This window comes from Conger conger, chromosome 1, assembly GCF_963514075.1.
Source record: "Conger conger chromosome 1, fConCon1.1, whole genome shotgun sequence".
In the NCBI taxonomy this organism is placed as follows: Eukaryota; Metazoa; Chordata; class Actinopteri; order Anguilliformes; family Congridae; genus Conger; species Conger conger.
Genome location: NC_083760.1, coordinates 55372142 through 55387724, shown reverse-complemented (window position 1 = coordinate 55387724; position 15583 = coordinate 55372142). Strand labels below are relative to the sequence as shown.

The 15583-nt window shown below is 39.4% G+C and overlaps 1 protein-coding gene across 1 annotated transcript in view; it reads left to right on the top strand.

Moving 5' to 3' along the window:
* Positions 1-15583, top strand: part of LOC133128150 (uncharacterized) — a 71789-nt gene that overhangs the window by 12382 nt on the left and 43824 nt on the right. Inside the window, exons 2-9 of the mRNA XM_061241509.1 lie at positions 1862-1941; positions 4439-4718; positions 4817-4968; positions 5456-5509; positions 8954-9233; positions 9953-10101; positions 12132-12224; positions 13807-13887. Of these exons, the coding sequence (XP_061097493.1) occupies positions 1869-1941; positions 4439-4718; positions 4817-4968; positions 5456-5509; positions 8954-9233; positions 9953-10101; positions 12132-12224; positions 13807-13887 (1162 nt within the window). The 5' untranslated portion in view covers positions 1862-1868. The remainder of the gene's footprint in view (positions 1-1861; positions 1942-4438; positions 4719-4816; positions 4969-5455; positions 5510-8953; positions 9234-9952; positions 10102-12131; positions 12225-13806; positions 13888-15583) is intronic.

Below are 15583 nucleotides of genomic sequence, written 5' to 3'. Positions count from 1 at the left end.
GTGCAGATGAAATACAGTGCAACTCATATTAACTATGATATCCAGATATACATTCAGAAATCAGAAAGAAATGTAACCAGAATAAAAAGTAGTCAATTGCTTACAGTAATATGTTATTTTTTAAATTAATTACAAAAATGTCTCTGTAAATTGAATATTTGGAAATCTCAAATGTGTTCTTTTATACTAAGACACACAAAAAAATAAACATAGATATAACAAAGTCTAGGGTGCCTAAGACTTCTGCACAGTACTGTATATTTTTAATACATAGTAGTTAGGAGTCGGACCTATTTTTATCCAGTCTGTTTTGGACACAGCCATCATGGGACCAGGGATTGGCATAAACTCCAGAGGTTACAGGAGGTACTGCAGTTTATTAAGCCCCTGGAAACAAAAAGTACATTTCCCAGGGCATAAACTAATATGGGACATATTGAAACATGTGGATTTTATGTAGTTGCATTTGTGCAAGAATTATGCGTTTGTTTTCAGTTATGTATTATAGCAACAGGCTTCTCGTATATGAGTGGCAGGAAGATTTGAAAACTCATCAGGTTCAACAAAAATACAGAATTCATTTTTATCCAAAAGAAATCATCGCCACTTAAAAGAATATGACTTACCAGTTAGGCACAGTGAGCTGCTTTGTACCCGCCACATTTGCATTACAAATAATATTTACCACAATTTAGATTTGTGTTAGATAGTAGACTTTAATCCACAAATGTGCATTATTTCATGCTCACTTGTTTGCAAACAAGACCAATGCAATACTGCGATGACCATGATAAAGGTATGACATGGCAGTCAAATTACATCTGAATGTGACGAGCTCTGCCATGCTTTAACGACTCTGGTAACAGCATTCAGCAATGCAATGCATGATGGGTCAGCACTCGCTTAGCCAGTTGTTTAATTTTCTCATTATTTAGGAAGCGTCGGAGGACCGACCAGCCATACCCGTTGCTAAAATTTGGCTCAGTCAGTTCTGGGACAACCCTTGTATAAAATGGTGACTCTCGTGAATGCACAAAAAGTGTTCTAGTGTGTAGAGTAGTGCCTGGGAATTGATTCGCACTCAGCCATGGTGAGCATTTGTCTTTGGATGGGAGTGACCCATTTGCTTTGAATTGCCACAACAATAATTGGTATTGTCTAAGTGAAGCTACAGTTCAAGTGTACCCACACATTTTTTCTAAAATACCTGCAGAGCTCATGCCACTGCTTTTACAGTAAATGCTAATTCAACTAAACATGTATTCAAGTTGCATTCATACATCAAATGTGACACATCCATAAAACACATTCTGAATTGATTTAAGTGAACTGCATGAGGAGAGGATCTTATGTCTAAAAACATGTAATAACATGTAAAAGACTGGTGTGTATACTTCACACAAAGAGGGCAATAGTATATGCACAATAGTATATGCAGTAAAATGCAATTCCTTTCAAATAGAATGTTATTTTCATTTCAATCATGTCCTGCACTGATTGTTTTGTTTTGAAATGTTCAACAAAATTCACAACAGAATTAGGACTGCCAGACATGACAGGAACAGGATCCTAAATGCAAAAAGTGTCTTAAAAATTATGTTTGACACTGTATGTCGCTCAATACTAGCATGTCAGAAAACATTGTTGGCAGTCTTCTTTCACCAAAAAATGCTACCACTGGATTATCAAAGAAACAGAAGAATATAATGTTCTAATAGTTTATTTTCAAATGGAACTGTAAAACTGTATTTTGAACAATATTGTGTGACCACCAGTGACCACAGATGTTGCTAAAAACGGAAAAACTACAGATAGAGACTTTAAACAAATGAATACAATAGTAAGGATTTCTGTTTTTCAGTTTCAGGATGAAGGGGGTCACACTAATACTACTGACTGGAGTCTTAGCAGTGGGACAATGTGAGGACCATGAATATATAGGTAAGGTAACTGGGGGGGTCCTGTCCTGGGCAGCACCAAGAGCTCAAACAAATACTTTATGCTGATGTTCTTAATGTTAGTTATAAAAATATTTTCTAAATGTTATTTTTCTAAAAGTTATCTTTGCATTGTTGGTTATGTATGTAACTGTTACTGTTAATAGCTCACCTTTGCATTAACTTCCGGGTGGACATTGCAATTAATTTTCTGGACTGAATTGTTGCTGGTGCATGAAATCACTGTCTAGGAAGGAATCAAGTGAACTTCAGCTACGCTTGGTTATTTGAGTTATTTGAGTTTTTGCATTGAAGAACTGCTGTGCCATGACCTTCGTCCTGGCAATGGACTGAAAGTAGTGAAGATACCTAGTGCCTGGTAAAGTTCTTGCCTGACTGAAATGCAGCTTCAGAATTGTTTTCTAAGCAAGCCATTGGGTTATTGCGAAGTATTCCACATCAACAGAAGGGATATTGTCCTTAGCAAAAAGGTACAATTGATGTGGAGTCTGTATTCGTCCTGAAACTGGCATTAGTTGTCAGACATTTTATTGTTCCCCCAATGCCATCACATGCCATGAGCAAGTACAAAGAAATTCCACTCTGCTTCCACAGCAAAGTGATTGCATGCAGCAGGTTCTGGGAAGGACTGATTGTTTTTATACTGTGCTGCACAACCATCTGAGATGTAGAACACCTTCCCTGGGAAATTTCCTAGCTTTCTTTCCAGGAACTATGTGAGATGTCTTTGAGTCATGGGTAAAGCAAACACAAAAGAGAGCTCTTGAAGCAGCAACTCATGAACATGATTATGATGTCTCATGAGCAGGTTTTATTGAAGAGGAGGAACCAACTCATCCTATCACCTCTCAGCCCATTGTTGAGTTCACCTATCCAAATTAATGGGGAACAAGGGTGTTAAAAATGCATTTCTTGAGGTGTCCCAACATTTCAACATGTGTGTGGATTTGTATTAGACTGATCAATGGAAAAATGACGTAATTGAAAGTTATTGAAATTGACGATAATCCTTTTTTTTTAGTTTACCATATTGTGATTGATTTCTCACTGACTCACTTTCCCATTACATATTTCAGGGTTAAACAAAACACATTGACTGACAGCAATGTACCCAAAAGCTATACACTCACTGAGCACTGTATTAGGAACATTTTTACCTTATTACACCTACTTATTCATGCAATTATCTAATCAGCCAATTGCATGGCAGCAGTGCAATGCATACAATCATGTAGATACCGGACAGGAGCTTCGGTTAATGTTCACATCAACCATCAGAATGAGGAAAAAATGTGATCTAAGTGACCGTGGAATGATTATTGGTGGCAGTGTCACACCAAATTCTATCCCCCTAACAAAACTTATCCCCTCCGGGGTCACGTTTCCGGTTTCTGGTTACGTTCCCCTCATGCGTAAGTTAACGTCATGAGTTAGCGTCATGAGTTAGCGTCAAGTCGACAGCGTGGTTGCCAAGCTTTATCTGTTAGTTGCTATGATACGATCTATAACATACATTCCCCTGATGCGTACGGTAGCGTCAACTGGCTAGCGTGTCTTTATGTGAACGGCATACGCTTAATCATTTGTGTTAATAAGCATGTATTTAGTCCGGTGTATGTAAGTTTGCGAAACATATACATTTCCAATTTCCCTACAGTTTGATAGCGATAGAGATAGCTAGTGCTCATCTCTCGGTGGACTAATATCAGTACCGCTAGCTAGTTAGTGAAACGGACAGCAAACCATTTGGCAATAAATATATGTAGAGAAGTAGATAAGCATGACAAAGGTAGATATATTTAAGTTAGTTCCCTAGCTAGCAAAATAAGAAACATCTAGCTAGCGAGACAGCCAGACGGCTAGATCGCCCGCTAACTAGGAAAATAAGCCGTTTTTTTTCATTCCTAGCTAGCAAGGGATCTTTCTATCTAGCTAGCTAGATGTAGCCTATATCGTGGTTCAATGTATATAAATAATCTAGATATTACATATGAAGCACTACATATTCACAGCAGTAAACAAATATGATTGACGTCATTGCAGAGATGGAACCGGAAACGTGACCCTAGAGGGGATAAGTTTTGTAAGGGGGATAGAATTTGTTGTGACAGCAGACATGGTTGTTTGACTATTTCAGAAACTGCTGATCTCTGCTGATTTTCATGCACACTTGTCTGTAGAGTTTGCAAAGAATGGTGCAAAAAACTACAGAAATGCTGACAGAAATGCCTTGTTAATGAGAGACATCAGAGTATAATGGCCAGACTGGTCAAAGCTGGCAGGAAGGTGACAGTAAAGCAAATAACCACACTTTACAGCAGTGGTATGCTGAAATGCATCTCTGAACACACAACGCATCATACCTCTAAGTGGATGGACTACAGCAGTTGAACAATACCTAATAATGTGCCTTGGTGAGTGTATATTTGACAAAATAAATGTTTGTTTTGTCTGCCCTGGCTTTTTGATTATTCCTATAGAGAATGTGGCCTTGAAAGGAAATGCAGTTCAATCTTCTATGTATAGCAGAGCTTATGCTAAGAGGGCAATTGATGGAAACCGCAATGGTGTGTACTATGATGGATCCTGCAGCCACACTGAAGGTGAAACTAACCCCTGGTGGAGAGTGGACCTGCTGGATGTGTACAGAGTGTCCTCAGTGGTCATCAGTAACAGAGCTGATGACCTGTCTGAGAGAATCAATGATGCTGAGATTCGCATTGGGAACTCCCTGAAGAACAATGGAAACGACAACCCAAAGTATGTCATTCTGATTCTTACAACTATTTTAGGGCATATATAATCATTTTCCATTACAGGATGGAATGATTTATCTCCCTCCTCAAACTTCTTTTTAGGTGTGCTGTGGTCTTAACCATTCCACCAAATGAACCCGTAAGTTTCAATTGCAGAGGGATGGTGGGTCGCTACATCAATATATTTCTCCCAGGATACAACCGAATCCTGACTCTGTGTGAAGTGGAAGTCTATGCAAGCCCTGTTCCTGTAGGTATGGACATAATATCCAGGCACACAGTAAATACACATTACATGCTTGTTAGGGGTCCAAGCAGTGAAGCTTACTGCTAAGCATTATTCCCTTTTTACTTTATAAATAAAACTATACCAACATATGTTCACCACAAATTCATGTAACAAATACGTTTTTCTGCTATATCATAGGTAGCTAGCTAACTATCACTTCAGATGTCAGTTGCTGCATGTCTGATTACGGTCAGAAGAGTCATGACTTTTGCGTCTCAAATTAACTCATTTTTTATGTTCTTGCATTCTAAGTAGTTCACTTGTTGGTGGACTTGTAAGTTAGGCTTATACAAACATGAGTGCACAGGTACACAAGCTTAGCCATGGTGAGTATGTTGATACTCACCAATACCTGGGCGGTGGGGGATCAGGAGGGAGGACTATGGTATAGTTTGAAAATTGACAAAATATCCTTTCACAAACTAGTGAATTGATTTTATTTTATTTTTTAGAAGACACTGAACTAACTTCCAACTTGGAGCCAAATACAACTATTACCCAAACAGGTAAATTCTATCATGGTTTGTTTCATATTGGTAGATAATTATGATTATTCTTTATTAATGTCTATGAATTATTCATGCTGAAACCCTCAGTCATTGCATTGGAAGAGTATACATCATGCATGGCAATTGCCAAACAAGCTACAGATCTAACATTTGCCTGGCACTCTGGAATTCAAGGCATACTCTCAATTTTTCAAAACTGCAATCTGCAAAACAGTTCTTGTGTTCTATATCAGGCTGTACACATTAGTATATGAACTCTCCATAACAACACTTGAATCACCTAAATAAAAAAGCAATCCTTCATGGATTAATCAACCACCTTATTTCAATGAAGTCAGCTTTTCTTGCCATAGTCAGATACAATGTATGGCAGCAAATTAAAATGCACTTTTCATAGTTCAAGGGTTTCCCTCGCTGTATGAATATAATCATTTTATGTCGAAAAATACTGGACAAACAAATACATGTTCAAGGGGCCACTCAAAAAAAAAGTAAGGTACCTAGAAATGCTGCACTATGATGTTGGTATGAACTAATATATGTTTAAATATATAATTATTTCTGAATATTGATATTACATTTATTACATATTACATTCATATTGAAACATAAATCGTTGCTAAAATATTGCATCAATTGTCAAACACTTTTTATAAATGCAGTCTATCCATAATTTTAGCCAGTACTGTAGCTATTGTTCTATCCCTCCTGACCACCAGAGGCGGTGCATAAGCACTGGATTCATCACCGCGCTTGAGGTGTGCAGGTCGATAATTTGAATAGCAACGAATGTCATCACATGAAGTGTGGCGTGGTATGTCCTGAATAAGTACCGCTGTCATGCAACAGTATACCACTGGAACCTTCTTTCTTATGAGACCCAGGTACTGAGAGCGGATAGAGTGAGCTGTCAGGAGAAAATTCTTGCTTCTTATTGTCGTGCAGCCCTATTGTCGGAGCTACGGCATCCGTCTTCCAAGGGCCGTGACCACTTTCTACATCCAGAGAAGCATTATTGCAGGTAAGTACCTACTGAGCTAAGTTTACTCTACTCGGACTGATAGCCTCTTGTCAGCTTCTTAGACGCTACCGATCACGTTCACTCTAACTCGGTTTTCAACCTCATTTCTACAGGTTTTTTTCATTAGCCTAGCCGCCGAATTGCATCTGATATTGGCTCCTTTGCTGGTCACGTTCACTCTGACTCAGTTTTCGATTTTGTCCCCTTCCACAGGATTAAGAAACACTCTTGGTTGCTTTTTAATTAAACCTTGCCGCCAAACTACGCTCTAACTCGGCTTTGCACAATTGTACCTATGGGAGGAAGCAACTGAACTGCAGTTCTTCACATCGATACATGGACCGGATTAAGTTCACTCTTATCCGGTTCATGTGCATTGTTTTCTTGGTGTCGTCTTGCTAACGAGCATACACACTTTTAATAACATTGTTGCGGGCTGTTGCCAACGATGTTCCAGTACTCGCCTTTCCTCAGGTTACGTTGACTCTTAACCTGATGGGCCGACTTAGGTGAAGCTATTATGCTGGGTGTTCCCCTTTGTTCTCAATGCATGGCCCCTCTCCAAGCAGAGGATGCCCCCCCCCATGCCTGGGTGTCGACTGCTTGTAAGACGCCCTCTCTAACCCATGCACCAACTGCAGTTTCATGCCAAAGTCACTGAGAGATTCACGCCTTTCTACCATGAATTCCACTAGTGACAGGGATGCACTCCCCCCTTCTGACATAGTGACTCAGCCTAAGGTCCAGAAGTGAAGGGCTACAGTAGCTGAAGCGGCTCCAGCTAAAATAGCTAAGCCGAGAACTAAAAACCTCTCAGCAAAGGTTGGGTAATCTGCAGAGATGGCTGCCCCCTTGATGGATGGGCAACATTCTCTGCCTCCTCATGCTCACCCTAAGTACCTCACTACAGGGAACAAATGACCCCCTCAGTCATGGAATTACTTGAGGCATCATGGCTAGTAGTTGGCCATGTGACCTGGGCAGACTAATGGCTCATCTTGTACAAACTCGCCGCCAAATTTGGGTGGCTCAATTTCGCTTGTCAGAAGTGTGCAAAACCAAACTGTGGGTCCTCTCGCTGGTTGCTGATCAAGTCTTCAGCCCTGCTGCTGCAGTGGCTGTTGAAAGACGAGCCCAAGTAGCCGAGATGACACAGCAGAGCTCACCTTTTGAAGTGTCAACTTCGTCAGGCACTCACCACACAGTGCACCACCGGCCAGTAGCCCACCAAAGCAGAATCTGGGGAAAGCAGGCTCTTTCTCATGCTCTTTCTCAAGTAGAAACTGGCAGAACAGAGAATATTCCAGAGGTTGACTCTCGTATGACAGCAGTACTTATTCAGGACATACCACGTCATACGTCATGTGATGACACTGGTTGATATTCAAATTCTCAACCTGTGCACCTCCAGCATGGTGATAAATCCGCCTGGGGCAGTCACCCGGGATTCATAGAATCAGAGTTACATCTGTGACTAGCGTTTTAATTACAGTCACTTAATTTAAATCAAAATATTGTTCAAGTTGCATTATTGTCATTCTTCTCATTACTGGTGGGTGTAAGACCACAGTGTAGGCTAGTAGAAGAACAACCATAAAATATTAAAAACTAAAATAAAAACAGGAAATATTATTTATTATAATTATTATTATTTAAAAAGAAAAAGACAATGAGCAATAAATGCATGCATTTTTCCTGCTTGTAGAATTTATAGCAGAGAACAGGTATGATCAACAATAATGATTGATTGGTTTTTGACTCTGCTGATCATGTGCACATTGCATGAGAAAGCCCTGAAATTAGCCATACACCATAGACTGGGCCGCCACTTGCCCCTTAGACCTGGGTATGGTAGGCAGGTGGTGAAGGGTGCAAATGGCAGACTAGTCTGACCGGAAAAAAATTAAAATTAGCTAAGAAAACTGCACCAAAATAGCAATGTGCTGTTTGATTTTGAAAATTATGAGCTCAGTCAGGGGCATTAAACTAGATGACAGAAATACCACTTTGCCATCGAGACAGCTCACAACACGCCTTGCGCTGGCCAGAACATAGAGTCCCTTGTACGGGTGGCAACTTGCTACATAAGAAAGCAGCAGCTAAGGGAAGGGTGGATGGTTTGGAATGCATTTCGAAAACTCAGTAATAGTGTGCATGGAAAAACGTTTTTTTGCGATGTAGCTTTAATTCAGTGCTAACCAGATTCTGCCATCAAGGTATTGTAATGAAAATGATTGAATTAACAAGTGAATAAAAGAATGAATGAATTCATTCATTCTTTTATTCACTTGTTAATTCAATCATTCAGATTTACCCCACCCATTATATAAGCACCCAGAATGCTCACTTATTCTAATGTTCTTGAGACATTATGACATCCACATCAACAGCTGTGACATTCAACTTTCGTTTTCCTTCAGAAAACGTTGCTTTAGGGAAAAAGGCAAGTCAGTCCTCAACCAGGACACGGGGCAGGGCTAACAATGCCATTGATGGAAAACGCAATTCTTGGTTCAATATGGGATCTTGCAGTCAGACCCAGACTGAAGCTGACCCCTGGTGGCAAGTGGACCTGCTCAGATCCTATAATGTCACCTCTGTAACAATCACCAACAGGGATGACTGCTGTGCGGAAATGATTGACGGAGCTGAGCTCCGCATTGGCAATTCCCTGGAAAACAATGGCAACAACAATCCAATGTAAGGCAGCAGAACACACCCCCACTTTACAGCACTGTCTCAAAAGTCCTGCCAATTGAATATTTAGGCTACTGAATGTGACAAACATCCCCAGATATCAAAACATAATGAACTGTATCCTTAATATTTCGCAGTAATAGTTATGCCACATGAGTTCATCATGAGTTGCCTGACTGAACTGAAAATATTATTAAGTTCTCAAGAATTAATTAATATAGTAGCCTAAACAAAAGTGCTCTTCCTGCTAAGTAGCATGCCATGACTGGTGAAAAGTCTATTGTATTGCGATGACAGAGCAGGTCATGATCTAGTACATCTAAATATGATTATAGCTATAATTGTATATGCATCATTTTCAGGTGATTCTACAAAAATGGTACAGTGAGCATATTACTATCCATTATGAAGAGCAATAACTTGCATCCTGGATATAGCACCGAAAGGGAATCCAAATTTCTTTAATCTTTTAGTTATTAGTTGTTCCCATGATAATTTGGCTCCCTTTGGAGCTCCAATTTTAAGCTGAATGTTGTTACTCATGAGTCATGACATAGTATGAAGTCATTTAGACCAACAGTTGCCCTATCCTGTCAGTCTCATATTCATAAAAACAAATATTTTTAACTTTTCTTTGGAATAATGTTGCAACTTTTCTTTTTAATATATGTGGTTATGAATGTTTTATTCACAATGCCTAAAATCTACGATTCCTCTCGCAGATGCACTGTGATTTCCTCTTTCCCTGCATGGGAGACCCTCACTTTTCAGTGTCATGAGATGGAGGGACGTTATGTCAACATCCTCCTCCCAGGCTGCCATAAATACCTGACTCTGTGTGAAGTAGAAGTCAATGCACAACCTGTTCCTGGTTCGTACAGATCAGTACATGTCAAAATGTTAAATGACAAGAATAGTAGATTCCAGTACCCTTTTAAAGCACTTCTAACGGTCGAGAGGAATTTCAGCCACAAACACCCTCAAACCACAACACTGTTTATCGCTCCTCTGTCTGCACTGATATTGGCTGTGGCAATTAGAACCAATTTTCAACCAATTTAATTATTGTACTGCTATACAATGTTTTGGTACAGCGTGTCAGTCCGTCAACTGTATATTTTGAAAACTGAATTTAAGGACTATAAACACCGGCAGAGGGTGAGTCAACATGTCAGTGAGCCGTTTTCAATGATAGGAAGGGATTTACACTGGTCTTACCTATTGTACCTTTAACTTTTAAAAGAACAAAACCATGTGTATACATTTCCAGATATTAATTACAAGAACCAATCAAAGTTCCTGTGCACCAACTAAATTTAGTGACTTGTGACTTGTACCAATGTCTCACTCTCAAGCATAATTGACCTTGAGGAGAAGTTTATTTTCGTCTCTCATGTTTTTATCTTGAGAGTAAGCTCTCAAGAGAAAAACATGAGTGACGAAAATCTACATTTCATCTATTATGTTTACCTGTACACCAGCTTCTCAATACAAATATTTAATCAGCCAATCATGTGGCAGCAACTAAATGTATAGAGACATGGACAAGAGATTCAACTGTTTTTCAGACCAAATGTCAGAATGGAGAAGATATCTCAGAAACTGCTGATCTCCTGGGATTTTTTATGCACAACAGCCTCTAGAGTTTGCAGAGAATGCTGTGAAAAACAAAAAACATCCAGTGAGCAGCAGTTCTGTGGGCAGAAACATGTTGTTAATGAGAGAGGTCAGAGGAGAAGGGCCAGACTAGACACTAACACAAATAACCTATTAGGAAGACACAGCGAGATCTCTTTTCAACAGAGACAGTTAATTCTATGTCACCAAAATCAACTACTGCACTGTTATAATTGTGACTACTCCATAAGCTTTAAGTCCTCACAGCAAACATCTGGAGGTTTAATAAAATGTTAGGCTGTGATTCGAGGGTCACTGTTGCCAAATTTCAAATGACATAATATTTGAAAATCAGTCTACAAACATCAGAAACTGACGATATAGCCAACTTTTATTGACAGGTTTAAATTATAAATGAGTGTGTATTAGACTTATTTTTTAGACTTCTACTGCTGTAGCCTATCTACTTAGAGTTATGCTGCTTTGTGTGTTCAGAGATGCTCTTCTGCATACCATTGTTTGAATGTGTGGTTATTTGTGTTACTGTCACCTTCCTGTCAGCTTTGTCCAGTCTATCCATTCTCCTTTGATGTCTCTCATTAAAAAGGCGTTCTGTCTGCATAAAAATCACAGGAGATTAGCAGTTTCTGAGATACTCAAACCAGCATATCTGCCACCAACAATCATTCCATGGTCAAAGTCACTTAGATGATTTTTTTCCCCTCCTGACCCATATCTACATGATTGTATGCATTGCACTGCTGCCACACAATGGGTTGATTATTTAATCGCATGAATAAGTAGGTGTAATAAAGTAAAAATGTTCCTAATCAAGTGCTCAGTGAGTGAATTTGAGGATCTAGTGAAGCTATTAAGCCCAAATAATGAATTTCAGTCAGATATAATCAAATTAATCTCTACAAAAATGGGATCAAACAAAAAAAGCGTTACTTTCGGCCCGGCTCTCCCCTACCTATAGTGTACTTTTCAATATCATGCCTATGGTGTTAATTTAATGCAAACTATGCTTACCTGAGATATATTATGGGCATTTATGTGGTTTTGAACAGTCACATGTGTGTGAACACTCCTTGAAAGTGCTCTTTCAAGAATATTATCGACAATCCATCTCTGCCAGAGCATATTATGAACATGAGTTTTATAAACAGACAGGATGAACGGTATAGGAATGCTCCAGCCAACAATTATTAATATAATTACAATATAGCTCTGCTTTTTTGTAAATTATATAAAGGTAGTATTCGTGTTTTTTTCTCTTTACAGTTACTGAACCAGATTCCCCACCTGAAGACATTGAAGAAATACTTTCAGCCTTTAACGGATTTTTAGAGTTCTTCCAGTTGTTCAGTGAAGCAAGTATGCTTGTTTTTTTGTTCATGAGATAATTAGGATTTACAGTTAAATATAAAATGAATCAGGCACTCTTGTGTTGTTGAGACAGGTGCGTGGAGGGTTGGACCCAAAATGCACGACTTAGACAACAGAGATGTAATAAAGTCCCATCAGGGCTTTATTCAGGGAATGTCCAGTGAGTGTAGTTGAAAAACAAGTAAAGTCCATACACATAAAATCCAGTAATCAGGAAAGCTGTCAGTGGGGCAGTAGTGCAGACGGACAGCAGGCGGGCTTGGAGTTGAAGACGTTCCAAGAGTCAAGACCGAAGTCGGCTCCGCGGGGCAAAAGCACAAAGACAGCAGGCAAGAGTTTGTGGTACTGGCAGGCAATGGTCAACAAAACAGAAGTCAATAATGACGGTCAATAAACAGGCTTAGATCTTAACAGGTAGACAATGGCTTGGAAAACTGCTCAAGAGAGGCAACAATTTCGTAAAGACATGATATGAACACTGAGCTTTATTCAGGTGTAGACAGGTGCAGGCAATTAGCTTGAGAGCAGCATGCGAATGGAAATCAGTGGAGGATTGACAAGTTAATGAGATAATTAGTAATTGTTAGTATTAAACCTATCCTGCCCTAGCATTAGTAAATTAGTAAATGACATGCACAAGAAACGTAAGGTAAACATGAAAACATGGTTAGAATGTTAGTATTACCCAATCCTGATCCAAAGTTAGTAGATTAGTAAGAAGACAAGGGAAAATGAAACAATTAGGGAAGCGTGAGCAACAGAAAGGCATGAATGCAAGGTTTGCGGAAAGACACGAAAAAGTATGCTAAACGGAACAACATAACATGAAAGAACATAAATCGTGACATAACAAGTTTGCGAACTGTGACATGAATAAACTATAACGTCACATGACAGGACTAGAAAATACATTGTAAAGAGAACTAAACATGAAACATAACATGACATGAAAATGAAGTGTAACAAGAAATAAAACATAAAAAAGTGGCGAGACTAGACTAACATAATACGTGACATGGCAATAAAATAACTAAGACAATGACTAAACATGAAACATGACGTGACAAGTATAAAACACGACAGTTGTGCCAAGAATGCAGTGATTGTTCATTTCATATTGAAATCGTGGTAAACGTGTACTCTATTCAATTACCAGATAATCAGCAGTTTAATTTAATCATCTGTTTTATTTCATATTTAAATGGAACTCTGAATTCAATATTGAAAATGTTAAGCAAAACAAATATACTTTGTTAAATACATTATTATTTCAGTTTTATGTTCTCAATTGGCCCAGACAGTTTTTGTGTGAAGTTTCTGATGACCTACCTGCTGTCTGAGTCCTACAGCAGGGGGGAAACAATTTATGATAACAATCTGATATTTTAGCTACATTTTGCTTGATAAGTGCATGAAATATGAATGAGCCGCTACTTAACTTTACTTAAGTTTTATGTGGCCATTACCAGACGTGCACAGGCCGACATAGAAAATACGTTATGACATGCGCAGAAGGGGTTTAGCGTTCATCATAATTTATTAATATTTATTATATTGCTCTTTTCCCCAGTGATACCTGAAGAGGATCGAATCACAAACGATACAGATGGGCACAGCAACAGGCAATGTACTGCCAGAACAATAGTTCAAGGTAGGACAACTCAACTACATTCACACACACTTGGGTAAATCAGGGTGGCCTAGATTAAGTTTTTCCATATCATAGTGCCATAGTGAATTTTATGAAATGGGTCATATTGGGCAGCCTGTAGCCTGTCTAAGGTCCATGACTGGGGCATGAAAGGTTGGTGGTTCAATCCATGGTGTAGCCATGATCTGCACAGCTGGCCCATGAGCAAGGCCCTCAACCACACATTGTTCCAGGGGGGATTGTCCACTGCTTAGTCTAATCAACTGTATGTTGCTTTGGTGAAAACCGTCAGTGAAACCATTTTTTGTAGGATCCAAATTAGAACTCTCAGCTTTTCGTATTGTGTACAGAAGTTAAAGCACACAGTTGTAAAGCTTGTTTTGTGCTTTTTATTCCATTCATTCATATTTTATTTTGATTGAGAGTGCCAAAATTATTTTGATAAGCCATTTGAATATTATGATTGTTCATATCATATAAAAAAAACCGCAAATGCATTCAACATTAAAATAGGTGATATTTCATAATGAATTAATGCTTAATAAATTCCATGAAAACACATAAGCAAAGTTAACTACAGTATATATAGGATGTACAAGTTATAGCTTAGACCTTCATTCCTATGGATGACCTCTCATTACATTAGATTTACATTTAGTGCTTTATTAGAAGATTTGGGGCATGATACACTTCGGAGTGTGCATTAGTGTTCTCCAGTGGGTTTGTAGCATTTTCTCCAGGATTAGTTAAGTGTAATTTGTTTGTGCTGTTTCTAATTAAGTTTAGTTGTCACTATCGTGTGATTCTGCTGTTTATTTGTTTGTTTGTTAGTTAGTACAAGTGGTGTTTATTTAGACTGCAGTGAAACTGGGTTGTGTGTTTATTTCTTTCAGGTGAGCTAGGCTATTGAGTTAGGCTATTGTTTTCACTGGCTGGCAGGCCACAGCTTTTGTTTTAGGAGGAGCCAATAGTTTGCACCCTGTTCAGGGTATAATTACTGGCACAGCTGAACTCACTTCAGTGTTCTCCAGTGGGTTTGTAACATTTTCTGTGATTCAGTGTCAGTGTTATTTAAGCAGTTGTGTAGCGCACCAGTGGCAGCTAGGTGCCGCAGCCTCGTCTACTTGCCTCGTCGTACAAAGTTGCAGGCGTACAAAGTTGAGGGTGTCTATCTACAGGTGTCCATCGAGGCCGTCTTGAGAGCCTGATGAGTGTTTTTGTTTTTGCTGCCTGCCCTCACTTCACTGCGTAGCATTCCTCTTGTCCACCCTAGTTCCCTCCATGTGTTTCCTTCCCATTCCTGATCTCTCTCCTCTCCCCAGGTCCCAGTCAGGTAGGAGGTTTGCTTCCGCCAACATGGCCAGAATATCTCGAACCTGATCTTCCCTCCCAGATCGGCTGGTGTTGATCTGGTGGCTGATGGCCTCTGGAACTGCCAGTCCGCCATCCAGAAAGCAGACTATATCAGCCTATGCCTCCCACCTCAACCTTGACTTTCTTGCCTTAACTGAAACGTGGCTCTCACCAGAGAATACAGCCACCCCGGCTGCCCTTTCCTCTGGCAGAGGATGTGGCACAGGTCTCCTAATCTCATCCTCAAGGAGATCTAGTGTCTTCTCCTCATCCTTCTCCTTCTCCTCTTTTGAATTTCATGCGGTTTCTGTTACTTTCCCATGCAAACTCTTTATTATTGTTG